Raw genomic sequence first — 17,716 nt, 5'->3', positions numbered from 1 at the left:
GAAATGTTTTTTAATAATATTACTGTACTGTGTCCTTTACTGTAGACATTACATTTGTCCCCTGAGATCTTTGTGTGAGTAAATATGTGAACAAACTGTAATTTGAAAGGAGAGATTCAGCCAGCAATTATTTTAATTTCTATTTTCTGTATATTTTTATTGAAGCTTAATCTAATGATTATTGGCATTTTGGATTAGTCTGCCGATAGATTAATCATTTATTAGTTTACCTTATAAAATGTAAGAAAATGGTGAAAAATGTCACTGAATCAGTTGTTACAGTTACTGTCATAGAAGAACATTAGCAGATAATCTCTTGCCTTTAAACTGACAAACTACTGACTGAAAAAAATGTTTGTGATTTATTTTATATAGAATGGTTGCCATTAAATTTTCTGTAGATGAATTAGTTGATTTATCTACTAATAATTTCAGTTATATATATATTTTTAAATGACTCTGTTTGTATTATGATTGAATGATTTCACTTTGTATCTCTTCGTGTCAATAGTATCGTGTTACATGAATTCCAACTTAACTTTTCCTGAGTCAATTCAGTTATTTATGTCAGATAATAAACATATATATCCGAACTAACTGCAAAAACACACAATGGAAATTATAGTATAAGAATCTGATGTACTTTTTTTCCACACAAAAAGGACAATAGAAACTGGAAAATATATTGTATAGTCACTCAACAAAAATGTACACACTGCATGACAACAAGAGACAAAGCCTTCTTACATCAGCTTGCACTAATGTTCAACTTTTACCTCATGACTCCACTGAGAGCAGATTCCCTCTCCTCTGCTGTCATGAATACAAACTTAACTAATGTGATTTGAACTTCTTTTCCCTCAACTTCAGTCTTCATCGTCTCCCCTCTGGATGAAGCCCCAGTGCTCAGAATGCAGACTATTAAGACAGTGGAGACCCAAGTACCCTTTCTGAAAGAGAGTTTCTTCACCACCACTTTTAAAGGCAGGAGGAAGAGCAGCGTGACTAACATCCTCCGAAAACAACAGCACTCACTCCTTAATCAACAACAGCAGCAACAACAGTGCATTTTAGAGCATCAGCAGCAGCGTCCTAAGCAATTTCCTGCGGTTGAAAATGGACAAGGACAGAGCACTCCGGAGCGTCAGCGCCTTGCTCGCTCAAACAGCAGCCCGTTATGCAAGACGGCACAGCGTACGGGAGCAGATGGGGATAAAAAGGAGGGGCAAAAAGAGAGGAAGGATCAGAGAGTGAGCAAGCCTGAGCAAGGGAGGAGGGAGGGAGAGCGGGGAGTGAGTGGTAGTGAGCCCGCGGCTGTCAGTGCCAGTCTCCTCCTCCTTTCATCATCAGCATCAGCGGCACTGGGGGAGGCAGCATCATTCTCACAGCTGCCTCTATCTGTGGTGGGCACACAGCAGGGATTAGACGGCTCTGAAAGGGCTCTGACCGACACAGGACCAGCATCAGTCGCAGCCCCGGAAGAAGCCCAGCATGGCCAGTCTCGACCCCAGCAGTTTGGCCTGTTAGCCAAGGGGGTCCGCCTGTTCAGGAACATGGGGAACCAGGAAGCAAAGCAGAAGAAAGGAGGAGGAAACGGTGGAGCAGCAGGGGATGCGGCCTGTGATGGTGATGCTGATGAGAGGGAAGTAGACAAAAAATCTAAAAAGTCCCACAGTAAGGCGAGTAAAGGAGGGGGAGAAACTAGTGGTAAGAAGAAGTCGAAGTCAGAGTCGAAGGGTTCTGTGTTTTCTGGCATGAAGATCCGGAAGAGTTTATCAAAGGCCAAAGGGTTGTCTAAGGATGACATGCTGGAAGATGGCAGGTCAGCAAACTCTGGCAAATCAGGGCTCAAGCCCAGTGGAGAGGCGAGTCCGTCAGCTGATGAGATGGGCATGCTATCAGATGTCGAGGGGGATCTAAGCCGCTTGAACACAGACAGTCACCAATCTATGGTGGAAGAAACTGGCCGGAAGACAAGCTCAGGATCAGATGCTGACCTCTACAGTTTTCACTCAGCAGCCGCTGAAAATGAAGACCTGCTGTCTGACATCCAGCAGGCCATTAGAGACCAATGTGGAGCCAGAGACGGGGTACTGGAAATCGTGGCTGGAGGGTCGACCTCTGAGGGGGACAAACCCACTGAGAAGGTAACATCAGACCAGCTTTATAATCTGGATACAAAAGATTTGTCTCTCCCTGTTGGAAGTGAGTGTGTATCTCAAGAAGAGAATAAGAAACTAGAGAACGAAAGTCTACCCATATCGAGGAATTCATCTGGTCCAGGATCCTTGAGTGAGAGTGGTCCGCCATCATCAGCTCCAGACACAGAAAGAAGCAGTGGCAGCATTTTCCCAAAAACTAACAGCACGTATAGCTTCCCTGACACAACAGCCACAACCAACACTTCGTATGAGAGTGCAGAGGAGCCACAGGATGACCTGGAGAGCCCCGTTACGCACCAACAGCAGGGTCAAGGAACCCCATGTGTGCCATGTGTCCGCCTGGATCCCGTGGTGGTAGGGGCAGGACCGATTGGGTGTCAAAAAAGTGTGAGCAGCATGGACCTGTCCATGGAGAGGGAGGGGGAGGAGGAGGACATTCGAAGGCGCGACTTCCTGTCCTTAAAAAGGAGGAAGAGTAGCATGTCTTTTGGCCAGCTTACACCAGACATCCTCCATGGTTCTCAGCCTAGACGGACTTCCTCCACGTCCCCCTCCACTGTCAAACTCTACCCTCCGGTCCACCCCTCCTATGTTAAGACCACCACCAGGCAGCTCACCTCTCCAATTGGCTCCCCGCTTACCAGCCCCAATGTGCCCAGAAAAACAGATGCCATTGGTTCAGTGGAATCCAGCAGGGCCCAGCAGTTTAGGAGGCACAAACAGAGGTCCTGCTCCATTGCGGGGCCCCTTGGTGTGTCCTCGGACTGGTTAACAGAGCTGGATGAGCTAAGAGCAAGGCAGGCCAAGTTTTCAGATCCAGAGACACCAGAGAAGAGCTACACAAGTGGGACTTACTGGACACTGGGCTCCAGGAGAGGACATCATGGACGGAAGAGCTCCATGTCCTCAGTACCCTACATGGATGTCTTCTCTGGTGAGTCATGTGTCCCATAGGTTACTGAATTGCTGCCATACGTAAAGCACTATGAGAAAGCAGAGCTGTTAATAATAAATTAGACTTCTATGTCTGAGTAATATATGACCAATATCCATTAGCAACACAGGCCCACATCTTGGCCATCATTGCACTACTTTTGTATTGCCATTGCAAGAGGTTACATGTTCATGTGGCTAATTTGCTTCATAAAGACCACAGTGATGTCTTCTATTGAGGTTTGTGAGAAATAAATGGTATTTTGAGGCTTCTTGATTGGATGGTGTGAGGCAGGAGGGAGGAACCAATCTGATGATACAAGGATGATATGAATGAAAGAGCAAGGAGGTCTGTCCTCAGAGGAAGTGTCGAATGAAGAAACAGATAGAAATAAAGAATAGTCTTCCTCAGTGAATACATTAGGGTTACGTCAGAGCCCTATGATATGGAATAATACCTACTCTTAAGTGTTTGCACTGATGTACATGAAGCCCAGCGATAAAGGATCAGGCCAGTGATTTGATATACATTTCTTATTGAAAACAATCCTCATGTAAAAACCAAAATCGGCAATGCTAGTCCCACGTACTTTCCAACATCTCCAGTCACTCTGTAAAAGACAGCTCCAATCCCATTTGACCCACTCAAGACTAAAATCTCTTCCAAAACAAGTCCCAATTATAAAGTCTTATTGCAAGACTAAACGCTAAGTTGTTTTCAGAAGCTTTTAGCAGATGCTATTCCAACAGGAGTACTTAGTACATTAGTTGTGGACTATTTTTAGCCCTATTAGTAAGTTAGTTTAGTTTGTTGGTACGATTAATTCAGTCTTTTCACGAGACTTACCGTTTAATGTAGTAAAAAAAAACAATCATTCATTCAATTGATTCCTGTACTCTCACAAAGCCACATTATTCTCCGTTGAAGAGGATAACAAAGAACACTTCCATTAAAATTTTTCTGCTTGTCATCATTTATAATTCTGGCTGGGAATCCCCAATGGCCCGGATAAACTCCTATTTGCTTGGCTCCAGGCTCCATCCTCATTTGAGATTAGGTTATTATATAACAGCGCTGTGAAATCATTATGGTAATTGCTCAGTGATTTAATTTCTAATGACTTACAAATGATGACATTATACAAATTATGATAGACGGGTATACTAAAGTTATGATTTAAAAGCTAATGAACAGCATGATGAAACAGTGAGGTTCTTAATGGACAAGAGTCTCCACAACAAAAGGTTCCTTCTAATAAAACAAAGCCACTTTGTTCTCCTGTCTGTTGTGCCTTTCAAGAGCTCAGCTGCTCTCCTCCTCTGAGCCCGTGCCCATAAATCAGAGGACAGAGTGACAACGCTGCCACCCACCCAAGGCGATGCCATCCTCTGATTTCACTGTCTTAGACACAAAAAAGCACATGCACACACGCACACTCTCACACACACAGTGCAGGCCTGTGGACGCTAAACCAAAGTGACAGTGTATCTGCATGACAAAAATAAGTCGTGATATGAGATCCATTCACATTTCGTCAGGTGAAGTTACTGGAGCCAGACAATGGAGGTACAATGAACCTCAAATCCCCTTTGACAATAACTTTTGTCCTTTCTGGCATTTAATAATAGGACCCTACTATGGGGTCATGGCTTTTAGAGGTCATGTCCGAGAATGTGGAAGACAGACGAGGGAGTGGGAGGACGAAGAGAAAAGCAGAACACACGTTCCCTGTAATTGATTACATAACATTTCTGGATTTAAAACCCGAACAAATTTGACTCTAGATACATGTAAGAGTAATTCATGGTAGTCTGTGTCTTAAAGATTGTGCTTTTTCTTTGAATCACGTTAAGTGATCTGCCAAACAAAATCGATTTTCACCCGTAAAGTACTCAAATCAATAACCACAGGATCATGAGTCATAGGACTCAGCTTATTCATTCAGTGTTTACTCCTGAATCACATGGTTTGACTGCACAGTGTGTCATGGTTTGACTTTAAGTATTAGAGTTGTGTTTTCTTTAAGACTCGACCTAGTCAATATTTATCCAACCCCATAGTGATTACTTCTGCTCCTGCCTGCATGAAATTATTAGAATAGAATTAGCCAGCCCTCTAACACCATGTTAAACCATGTTTCTTTTCTCTTTCTGACACCCAATATACACTTTCTACCAAACATATTTAAAAACAGTGATAGATATTATTAGATGTTCTTGTGACTTGTGTGTTTAATATCATTAAACATTTGTTGAGTCTTTGCACTGCACAATTAACACCATTGCTCCCGTCACCCACATGTATATGGTGTGAAGAGAGTTAGCATGTGTAGGTGTTTAATTATCACGTCTGAAACTGAGACATCTCTTTTTAACTTTTTTGACAGGAGAACACCAGGTATTTGTTTCAGCACTTTGGCTTACAATATGTAAAAATGTAGTACTGAACATCCATTTCCAGCATTAAAAATGGAGCTCTGTTTTCTCCAGACCAGTTTCATTCCTGCACTTAACTTGTCTTCTGTTCTCAGGTCGCACTCTGTTGGACCGGCTGTGTGCGCATCATGGAGATGGCTCTGCAGAAGACGAGGCGAAGGAATTGTGTCACCGAATGCTGGTCCAGGGTCTGTTGCACCCCTTCAGCGATGGCACCGCAGAGCTCCATGTTGACAGCACTGTCTCAGCAGTCTTTAATGTAAGACCTTTGTCTTCACTGTCATCACGCTTGTTTCACAAAAACGATGACATGGCCTACATCCCATCACCAAAGCTGAAACAGCCTTGCTGAGGTTTTTGTCACGATACAGTCAGATTATAGTAGTGGGAAGGTGACATTTAAAGACAGCATGGATTTTTAAGCTACTTGAGTAGATCTGTTGTCGTGTAAAGACTAGAGAGGTCAAAATTGCACACTTTGAGAGGCTATAACTGCAGCACCACAGCTCCAATTCTGCCTTAACTTACTTAGTTTGATGCATCTTGTTTATGATTGACTTGCTAAAGATCAAAGTGATTTACATTTCCCATAATAACTTTTTACTGCCTGAAGATAACATGGGCTGGTATGCAAAAGAGTGCACGCGCTTATCAGATGATGAACTCGAAGAATGTAGCACAAAGAGATTTTCAGTCATCAGCTTATGTACAGAATGGGAAGCCATGAAAAGCTTATCCAATCAGTGTTACTATATTCATTGCAGTATTACCGCGATTCATCCCAGAGAGATATAATTTTCTGGAGAGCAGTTGTGCATGTAGACAGGGTGACCATGTGAAAGTTGATTTCATGAATCTTTAATTCTCCATCCCAGTAATGCTCTGCGCAGACCTAATTGTATCAAATTCCACTGCATAGTTCAGCACAGACACTGTCATAGTCCTTTTCTATCAAGTTCCTCTTGTAGCTGGATCCACCCAACTGTATGATATGTGGGTCACTTTAAAAATCATGCAAAGATTATATGGCCATATAAAGAAGCACTAGCTTTAAAGCATGTGCAGCCTGTCTAATCATGTTCTACATAAACTTCATTGGGCATTGAAATAAGTTTGAATATCATTATTGTTATTTCTACCTACATTAGCAGTGACTTTACATATAATGTACCTACCAAGTTAACTACATTACTATATTAGTATTGTCATCATGACTCAGCTAGCATGCTGAGGTTTGTATTTAGGTCACAGCCCTGCTGTGTCAAGGAGCAAGCTAACTGAGCTGTTAGCATGGCTGATAGTTTATCTCGAGCATATGTTCCCCAGCACCATATTCTTTTATATCACACAATAAGGTAAGCTTTCTAATTGATTTATGCTATCACCATTATTTTTCACCTCCATTTAATTTTCAATGTGCGTGTTCTGAGTTTAACATGTTGAAATAACCAACTTATGCATTGTCATCATGACCCTGCTGTAGTTTGTATTTAGCTCATACCCCTGCTGTGTCAAGTACAAGCTAACTGAGCTGCTAGCATGGCTTTAGGAGTGTATCTCAAGTGTTCTATGTTCCCCACTAGAATAACTGACCTACAGCATTACCTACTTGGTTATTTACATTAACATATTATGTTAATGCATTGTCATCATGACCTGACTAGCATTCTGACGTTTTGTATTTAGCTCAAAGCACTCCTTTGTTTAAGTTAAGGCTAACAGAGCTGCTAGCATGGCTGTGGTAGTTTATCTCAAGAATATGTTCCCCACCTCATATTCTTTTATCTCAACACAATAAGGTAAGCTTACATTTTCAATGTATGTGTTCTAGGTTAATATGTTAAACTAACAACCAACATATGCATTGTCATTATAACCTTGCTAGCATGCTAACGTTTTGCATTTAGTTCTAAGCACATTCTGTCTAAGTAAGGCTAACAGAGCTGCTAGCATGGCTGTGGAAGTAAATCAATGTCCCCAGAGTTCTCTGTACCCCAGCTCTGTATTATTTTAATATGACACATTAACGAGACCTCTGACATGGTTTTATGATCTAAGTAATGTTTTTTTTCTCTATGTTAAATGGTCAGTGTATGTTTTCCTTGATCATTATTTTAAAATAACCCAACTACAGCTAGACTACTGATGTTAATCCCCATGAACTCACCCTCAAATCTGCAGGCAAGACAGCGTTCTCAACTTAAAAAATTCATATCTCCACACTGACAGAACAGATTATTATCTTTTCAAACTGCCTTTGAAACACCCATCCCCCTTCGTTCTCCAGCGAATTTAACTGCAAAGATAGCCTGTACTTATTGCTTTTATCTTATAATGTTAGTGAATGAACAACTCTGGGAACATAGGACCCTGGGGACATAGGGATGACCCCTCAGCTTTAGACTTGCGGTCTTGTTGTTTTGTCGGTTTAATACCAAAGAAAGTGAACAGATTAGTGTTGACTGGAATGCACCTCCCCCACAGATAAACATGCATGGATATACACTGTACACGCTCATATGCACATTAAGGTACAGTATGCATGCTTGAGCAAAAATACCAACACACAAACAGACAAAAGCAAGGTTGCACACCAAGACACGCACGAGCTAAGGCTGTTTTGTTGGAATGAATGCAATCCTCTAAAATACACATCTTATTCTGTTTGCATAGTGTACACTCACAACACTTTCTTTTTATGCACAGCTCTGCCTCATGTGCACTTATATATACAAAGGGAGGGCCTGAGACACCGTACATGTTCAGGTATTTCCCCGCATGGCTGGATTAATAGCAGGGACACTCACACACAAATGCATCACACACACACACATCTGTGCTTGCGTAGACCATCTGCTGACCATGTTATGTAACAGCTCCACGTGCCCTGGGCTCGGGCTGCTCTTCCCCAGCAAAAAAGCTCACCATGTCAGGATTGGACTCGTGCCCCCGCCGTTTTGTGTTGGATTTTTTGTGTGTGTGTCCCCACTCTCTGTCTACTTCAGTCTGGGATTTGGCCTGGAGTCCTGCATTATTGAGCTTGACCAGGAATAACCTTTCAGTCGCTATTCAGAGCACAGATCTCATTGTTGTTGCCTTTTTTCTCACAGCTAATATAATTTTATTAAAATCTTTCTCTTTACAGTTAAATTCCATCTTGAAATCAATCACACATCATCTCTTCTATATCCATTTATTTCCACTCTTATCTTCTATTTTGCTACTTATATATGTCATTGTATCCAATTTTAGTACTGTTTTTAGTTGGAGTGCACAAACGTATGAGTTGTGCATTTCTTGTCCTGCATACAGCCTAAAACTCATTAGCTTTATTCAGTCCAAAAATAGCCATTGGGGAGAAAGAGCACGTAATATCAAGAGTCATCCCTTTCACGTTGGGCTAAATGCTAACGAGTGGCTTGAGCTAACATCAGTAGGACATGCTTTTTATCTTCTATGTACAGTATGTGTTTGTGTTGGGCTCTGCATGGCTGCAGGTCAGGTTAAATCTAAATGATCTAACTGTTCACTGCTCAGAGCACGCTCACATCTGGCTCCACAGAATGAACCAGAATGTGGGTGTTTGATGAAGCCTCTGGTACTGTCTTTAGCTTGCAGTGTAACATAACAAATACTGTATAAAGACACACATTTTCGGACTATATTTAACTGCTTCGTTTGAAGAGAAGGCACTCGCTGTTGTGTGTTGTTCTTTAGTATTTACGTGACAGCAGCCGGAACTTGTGTGCATCCTAGCATCGCGCCGGAAAGGGGGCGGAGTTTAACGTGTCGACCTGGGTTTGGTGTTCCCATCTTTGCTGATCAGAGCTGAGGCAATAATTACCCGGGTCTGAATCCAGATTGTAACCTTTCCCACTGAGCAGCAAGTTAGCGATGTTAGCGGATCTTTTGACCACTTTTGACACTTTTTCACGATGATAAAGGACCATAATGCAACATCACTAAACGAGCAATTCCAGCTTCGCATTTGTTTGCACCATGGAGACTGACACACATAAACAAACGTCCTGCTGCTGTGAATGTACAATGCTCACTTTTTTTTTAATTTAACAGCAACACAATGAAAACGGCTTCCAACAAAGCTCTGTGGTTGCAAGTCAAGGCACATTAAAGACAGCATTTCATACAAATATCCAAGTAGTTATGAAAAGGAGTTTCTCAGCAGCCTGAGATCATGTAGTTTTGTGAAACGGAGATCAGATTTCATGATGGATGAAAGGACTTGAAAAATAAATACAGGCAGGACGATTAGCTTTGAAAGCTAGAAATCCAGCTCAGCCCACAAAGTAGCAGTCATTAATTACTGAACCTTTTTTGCTTGTGTAACCGGCAGAATAGCTATCGCAATCTTAATTATTTAAACTGGGTGCAAAATCAGCTACGCAAAGAGGGGTAAAGCATCTATATGGGTCTACTGCTGCTTTTTATCCTCAGGTGTTTCCACACTTTAAGCTATAGCAGAAAGAAATACAGCTCGGCTCACATCCCTTGTGGTTTAGATTAACCTTTAATCATAGTGCATCCCACCATGTGTACACACTGTTTGCTGTATAGCAGCTCCGAGTCCCTGGTGGGAGCTTGTAGCTTTAAGCACAAACATCTGACCTCATTTACAGCACATGCACTTGCTTGCTTTCTGCAGGAGGAGCAGCTGTACACCTGGGCTTCTGTCGGCCTGCCAGTGTCTTCTCACCTGTGGGAGCTGTACGGGGGGCGGACCACAGGAAGAGAGCAGAGCTTCAGATCCTCTTTAAATCAGTCATCTGCCAAGACAGCAGGAGCTCTACCCTCTCCGGTTGGTTGAGTTATATTACAGGCTTTGTTACATTTTCTGTAAACAATCTTTCTGCAAGACCGACTTTCTCACAGATATATTTTGTCTGCAGTGCACCTTTTCTAAATGAGCCTGAATCTTTTCTGATTGAAACCTGACCTGTGCGACCTTTTAAAGTCTTTAGGAATACAGTAACCCTCAGTCTTATCCCCTATAATTTTGTCTGGATCAACTGAGTAAGCCTAATGTCTCACCTGTAAATCGTTCTCTGTCCACCAGAGGTCAGCCTTGTCTTGAAAGACCTGTCAGATGCTCATAGCGAGCCTCCCTGTTTCCCAGAAGACTTAATAAATTAGGACGACCATACTGACTGAACATTCTCCTTAAGAGTCGACGATGTGACCACAACTGGGGAATGTGTTTCAGCAGACACGGACCCTCCCCATGTGAGGCCCGACGAGACTCACTGTCTCTGGGGTCAAATCTCTCGGTATCCCCTCATCCCTGCTCTAACCAGACTGGAGCCAGAGGTCTGACGGAGTCTAGACTTAATAGACTTTCTTGACCCTTCTTTGGCTCGTAGCTGTGTCACTAAGCTCCCACAGTCGTGGGCGTTTTGTGAGTTGTAATGTGTCCAAGATTTACCAGCAAATTTGACGTCTGCTCTTCAACATTTAGAGTAGATTATTGACTGATTACACGCTTCAAAAGACTTTCAAGAAGTACAAATTCATGGGTTTTATGCAGTTTCGACTTGTGAACTTTGATGTATTTTCATGTTAAGTTAAATCCGTTTTTATTTTGGTTTGCTGACAGACAGAATCCAGCCGGCTGAAACAGGGTCAGTCGTCCTCTGAGGATGAAAGCTGTCTCATCCCTCAGCTGGAGAGGACCATCGATGACCTGCGGATTAAGATCGCTGTGTTGCAGGGCCAGCAGGCCTCCTTGGCAAAGGGCAGCCTGGATAATGCAGGAGCCCCGGGCGCTGCCCAGCACAAGGCCTCACAGATGAGAGGAGGACGGCTGGTAAAGACGAGCCAGGAGGTGTCCGTGCAGACCTCGCCCGTGGAGGAGGGCTTTAAGTTTGACGTGCCTTCGAGCGGGGGATCAGGTGGAGGCGTGTCGTCCTCTGTTTCATCCTCCGTCCCCAAATCTGCACAGAGCTTTGTCTGCACGTGCCAGCAGAAGCAACAAAACAGCTCCCATCCACCTCCTCCTCCGATCCCAGGAGGTGCTCCTCCTCCTCCTCCACCTCCACCTCCACCTCCACCACCTTTACCTGGTGGTACCGCTCCTCCCCCACCACCACCTCCCCCTCCTCCTCCTCCTCCTCCACCACCAGGCTCTGGCCCTCCACCACCACCTCCTCCTCCCCCGCCTGGTTTCGGCCCTCCGCCCCCACCGCCTCCACCGCCGGGTATGGGCCCTCCTCCACCTCCCCCTCCGCCTGGAATGGGCCCCCCTCCTCCGCCCCCACCCCCAGGCTTCGGTCCTCCGCCTCCACCAGGCCCCATGCCCTCCATGATGGTGCAGGAAGCCGCCTCTGCCAAGGCCGCGATCGAGCCCCCGAAGCCAATGAAGCCGCTGTACTGGACGCGCATACAGCTGCATGCTAAAAAGTAAGGATATGCTGTTTTAAAGTGCAGATAGATACGGATCATTTGCACGCAGGTATTCTCTGAACAGTAGAGAATCGAGAGGAAGCTTGTCCACTTAAGATTAAGATCGACCACGCACTGTGACGGCAGCAGAAATGCTAACCTTGCGGAAAATGAAAGTGATGTAGTCCAGGCGATGTGGTCAGCAGGGAATTCACTTGAACCAGGTTTTCTTGCCTTAATAGGGCTTGGAAAATCGTAGCTGAATAAAAGTGTAGAAATAGACTTCTTGATTTACTTTAAAGTGAGGAAGATATTGAATTCAGTCTGTAATTTGAAGGCTGACTGCTTTGACAAGTGTTTAAATTGTGTATTTTTAGTCAGAGTACTCACAAAAGGTCAAAGCTATCTACAAATGTCATACCACCATGAGTTATACTATAAAGTGGCACAATTCATGGCAGATTACTCTCACCTAAGTGCACTGTAGATAATACCTTCATTTTCTTCTATCTTCAGACCCGTCGCCTCGCTGGTGTGGGAGAAAATCGAGGAACCAACTGTGAACTTTGAAGAGTTTGTGGAACTATTTTCCAAAAGTGCTGTTAAGGAGAAGAAAAAGCCGATATCAGACACAATCAGCAAGTCCAAGGCTAAGCAGGTACACTATGTTTTACGGTTGTGTGTATGCGTTTGTGCCCCTTCCTGTCTATATACAGTACAAAATACAACATCTGTGCTGATTTGTGTATGCAAATGTGTTGCATCCAATGAGGTCACCGTATATGGCCCTTTCCTGGGCTTTTCCCATCTCCACTCTCGCTCCTCTGATGCCCCCGTTCCTCTCCGTCTCTCCGCTCTCCGAGTGGCTTTGAGTGACAGGAGGAACTGCTACAGCCAGACAGTTATTATGTGGTGTGAGCTCTGGCTCCCACCCGACTCCCCCGTGACCATCCAGTGGCACGGAGCCAAAGTCTCGCGTGCGGTGAGGAAACCTCACGACGGTGATGAGTGTTGAGAGAGAGGGAGAGGAGGAAAAAAGGGAGGGAGGGAGAAGCCTGGGAGCCGTATATCGTGATGTGGTTCCTCCCATTGTGCTTTCTGTATGACTTAGTTTAATGTTTGCCTCCCCAATGCCCTTTATGTCACTCCATCAATCTGCGAGTCAAACATTTGATCTGCAATTTAAAGCCGCTCCAGTCCGGATTTTTATGTTAATGTAGTATTTGCCCAAATGATGTGTCTAAATCATAAATAATGTTGCAGCAGGGAAAAACATTTCAACCCCTCTTATAGAGACGCAGCAGCAGCTGAGATGAAATGTTGCTCTCAGGCAGGGACGCTGTCGGGAAATCGTCTTAGTTTATGGGAAGTGATGAATTGAATTATAACAACAAAACATAAATCTGTCCGCAAAAAAGGTTCCAGCTGAATGGAAGCTTTACTTGTGAACAGTGGTTCAACTCCTGCACCTTTAACATTAAAGAAATATATGTATTTATATATATATATATAAATTACATTGTTTCTAAAGCCTTATTACATAATTCTTTAAAATCTCAATATCTCATTTGTCCTTGGACGTAGTCTATCCCAGGTGTGCAGCAGTTGAGTTGACAGAGTTTACTGTCACAACCAGCTGAAAAAGTTGCATCTTTTTGAGCCCAGAGGTTTATAATGTTTAATAAGCTTCCATCCATCCATTATCTATACCGCTAATCCTGTACAGGGTCGCGGGGGGGCTGGAGCCTATCCCAGCTGTCATTGGGCGAAGGGCGGGGTACACCTGGTACACCTGGTCGCCAGTCAATCACAGGGCTGACACATAGAGACAGACAACCTTTCGCACTCACACCCACACCTATGGGCAATTTAGAGTCACCAATTAACCTTACAAGCATGTCTTTGGACTGTGGGAGGAAGCCGGAGACCCCGGGGGGAACCCACGCATGCACGAGGAGAACATGCAAACTCCACACAGAGAGGCCCACCTTGCCCAAACCGGGGCTTTAAATAAGCTTATTAAATGTTTTTCTCAAATGTAAAAACAATACAGGCAAAATATTTGCCTCAGCATTGAAGTTAAGCAGTAGAAGTGACAAAAAATGGAAATACTCATATACATGACAGATTCCTCAATGGCACAAAAGGTATGTACTTGAGTAAAAGTACTTGGTTACTCTCCACCAAAAAGAAATAATAATAATAATAATATAAAAACTGTATTTCTGTGACCTGCAGTCCACATTCACTCATTCACTTATGCGATCTTCAAGCAGTGAAGAGTCCTGAAAGTCCATCCATTCATCCATCCATCATCTATACAGCTTACAATTTTCAGGGTCGTGGGGGGAGCTGAAGCCTTCCCAGCTGTCATTGGGCGAGAGGCGGGATACACCCTGGACTGATCTCCAGTCAATCACAGGGCTGACACACAGAGACAGACAACCTTTCACGCTCACATTGACACCTACGGGCAATTTAGAGTCACCAACTAACCTAATGAGCATGCCTTTGGACAGTGGGAGGAAGCCGGAGTACTTGGAAAAAATCCTTAAAGCAGCAAATATTTAAGCTGGTTGTGACGGTAAACTCTCTCAGCAAAGATCAGCATGCACAGGGAGAACATGCAAACTCCACACAGAAAGGCCCACTTCGTCTGAACCGGGATTCAGACCAAGAACCTTCTAGCTGTGAGGCGACAGCGCTAACGTCTGCACCACCGTGCAGCCCCCTGTGAGCCCAGTATGAGCAAAAATCAGGAGGATAGGGGTGAAGAAACTCCCCTTGCAGCTTTAATTCAATAGCAAAAGTCAACAGCAATGGGAAACAGTAGATTTGCTAAGTGAGATTGCCTTCACAAGAAAATCACACTTTGATACAGGAATTCCATTTCATCACACTTCAGAAATAGTCATCAAGCATGTTGACACTCCAGGAGCTGCCAGATGGTTTCTTTAACACCTGAGAGACAAAAAAAGAGGGAATAGACTTCTGCACAGCCCAGCACCACACCTGTGAATCTTTATTAAAGAGATAACACAAGGCAGGGAGACGGGGAACAACCAGAACGAGTGTCCTCCTCTCTATTAAAACAGACTTCTATGATGGGATTTTCTGAGCGATGGAGTTCCGAATAAGTCGGCTACCACATCATGAAGCGGCTCATGTTGCGGTTGTTTTGCTAAATTGTAAGCGACGAGAGAAATTGAGGTGAGCGTGGGTTGAATTCCCTCAGCCGTCACTGCATGGTACTGCTGTTGATGTTCTCCAACTAAAAAATGCTGCAGAAAACATTGAATTGAGTAAAAAAAAAAAAAAACTTCGACTGACTTCAATTTGGAGCCGACCTTCTCCTACTACATGCAGCTTGTCCCTTCTTCCCCTGTGTGCAGTGAGCTCAACAGTTTTTCTGATGAGAGGGGACAAGCTTCCTCTCCGGAGCGACCACTAGAGAGCAGCTTTGACGTCAGCGCTCAGCCAATTTTAAAGGCCTCTGCTGACACTGGTGTGAGATGTGAAGAAATAGTACCACTGACAGCCGGTGTCAGGTGCTGACCCTGCTGTCTGTCTGCAGAGAAGTTTCAAAAGGGAGCTGTCTCACAGTGTATGCTGCTGTCTCTCTAATATGGAGGTGAAGTGGAGCTAAAGAATGTGTTGTGAGTGTGTGTGACGTGAGCGATTTTTTTTAGTTTTGGCATTCAGGGTTAATCCAGCAGTGTTTTGACAAGTACCTGATTTTTGTGATGCACAATGTGTTTCACTTCATGTCAAATAAATGCCTAAAGTTTCCAGCCTGTGCAGATGAGGATTTCTTATAGCCCATTTACGGGAGAACTAGAAGGGTGCAACTACTGAATATTGTTTATTTAACTATAATATTCTTATAATACAGAACCTAAACAGTTTGAAGCCAAAGGGTATTAATTTGTGGTCTCAAAGGGTGGAAGAAATCCTGCATACCCTCATGGTTAAGATGCTGGAAGGCTGGGATGGTTGGCACTTGTGCTTGAATAGTTATTTAAATAATAACTACATTTTCAGAGTTGCAGGTCTATTAAGTCTAATAATGTGGGCCCAAACATTGTCAGACAACCCACAACTCCCAGCCTTATACTGCATCAAAAGATGGACGACATGACAGCTCCCTGAAAGTGAAGCCAAAACATCTCTATCGCCCCCTGCTGACTGGCTGCAGTATAGCTCATAAAGCCCGCCTCCTCCATGTTATCAGATGGGACAATTTTTCTCAAACATGGTTTCTGTCATTATAGTTAGTTCTTATCATGCTGATTTATGTCCAAGTGTTCATTTTTCTGACAAGTTTATTTTTAATTAGATGTCTAACGCCATGATTGACAGCTCTGTTCACGACTAGCTGAGGAGAGGAGGAACAGCGAGAGGAGACGTAACTAAAACAATCAGTCATTGAAGTTTACATACCTGTGAATGTCTGGTTCAGACCAACACAGAAAGCTGTCCTGCTGTTAAAATCGCTGGATCTTTGCTGTTAGTTAAACAGCAAAAGTTAAATGTGTGTTTCAGTTAGTGGAAGGGGCGGGACGTCTGGCTCCAAATGTGCAAGATGCCAGCGCCCACCTCGGGGGTATTTTGGCTTTTGTGCAATGAAAGGAGGTGGAGACGTGTCTTCCATTTATATACAGTTATTGCATCCAACCCCTACCTATTTTGTCCTATTATTTCTTACATCCATCATTCATTCTCTTAATTTCTGGATAACAGTTCCCATGATGCTTTGGAAGATGTAAACAGGAAGTAAATGTTGCCATTGAGTCAGTGAGAAGCTGTGAGCTACATTTAAAGCTCCTTTTTTAAAGTCTATATTTGTTTACATTTTGTCTTCATGGTGTAATCAAATAGCGCGGAAGTTCCTGTTGGTAATATACCCATGAATATTCTGACAGCTGTCACTGCATTACTTAAAAACTTAGAATGTTACAATTCTCGGGCAGAAGTTCTGGAGCGAGACGTTTTCCCCTGATGATTATTGGAGGTAATGATATCCTGGGAAGGTGTTAGTCGCACTAAATCTAAAAATATGTGAATCATGTCTGTGTGTTCGGCTTTAACCGACTTATGACTCAGGAAGGAGAGCTATTTTTGACACAACTTGGAATAATTTAAAAAGCCTTAACTGCCTGTATGAGCTGAGACACTTACTGCTGCAGATACGGTTGCTGCTGGTTATGGTGAGCAGGTCATATCACTAGCTAAACTACAACTAACTTCCTGTTGTTCTTAGAGCTGCAGGTATGTACCTGTCACTTTTATCATAGGCTGTCTTCGCCCCACAACTCTGCAGGGGGACGTTATTCACAGTTTGAAAACCTCTGGACGAATGATGCTCTATTCTTTTTTGGTTCACAACAAGGTCAGATTATTAGTTGTGTCACTGTTGTCAACCCTGGCTGCCTGCACACTGTTGATCGATCAGTAGGGATAGGAATTGAGAGCCAAACATTTTGTACCCATATATGATTGGTCATTACCGAAAGTACCGATAAGCTCATGGACAAATGTTGCTCCTGTCGGTATTTAACGTTAACATTCCGTCTTATTTAATGTCGTTTTCATTGAATCATTTTATGCTAATGTAGCTGGCATCCGTCCCCTAGTGATGATGAAGCCACCGGCGTCAGGCAGTGCCGTTGCCTTGTTGTGGTCTCCTGCTGAAGGTTTATATCGTGGACAGAGCAAAGTGTTTGATAGTTTGGGCTCACCAAATTTAACTCTGGTGCATCCTCGTGCAATTTATGTGAAAATTTAGTTGT

General features: G+C 43.5%; 1 protein-coding gene across 1 annotated transcript in view; it reads left to right on the top strand.

The window, feature by feature from the left end:
* Positions 1-17,716, top strand: part of fmn2a (formin 2a) — a 47,042-nt gene that overhangs the window by 629 nt on the left and 28,697 nt on the right. The window contains 5 exon segments of the mRNA XM_069658796.1: positions 871-3,096; positions 5,627-5,790; positions 10,195-10,347; positions 11,143-11,945; positions 12,444-12,585. Coding sequence (XP_069514897.1) covers positions 871-3,096; positions 5,627-5,790; positions 10,195-10,347; positions 11,143-11,945; positions 12,444-12,585 — 3,488 coding nt within the window.

The sequence above is a fragment of the Semicossyphus pulcher genome, unplaced genomic scaffold (assembly GCF_022749685.1).
Source record: "Semicossyphus pulcher isolate SPU_LCO1_2020_fin unplaced genomic scaffold, fSemPul1.0.p SCAF_12, whole genome shotgun sequence".
NCBI lineage: Eukaryota > Metazoa > Chordata > Actinopteri > Labriformes > Labridae > Semicossyphus > Semicossyphus pulcher.
This window is presented reverse-complemented; position numbering and strand designations above follow the sequence as displayed.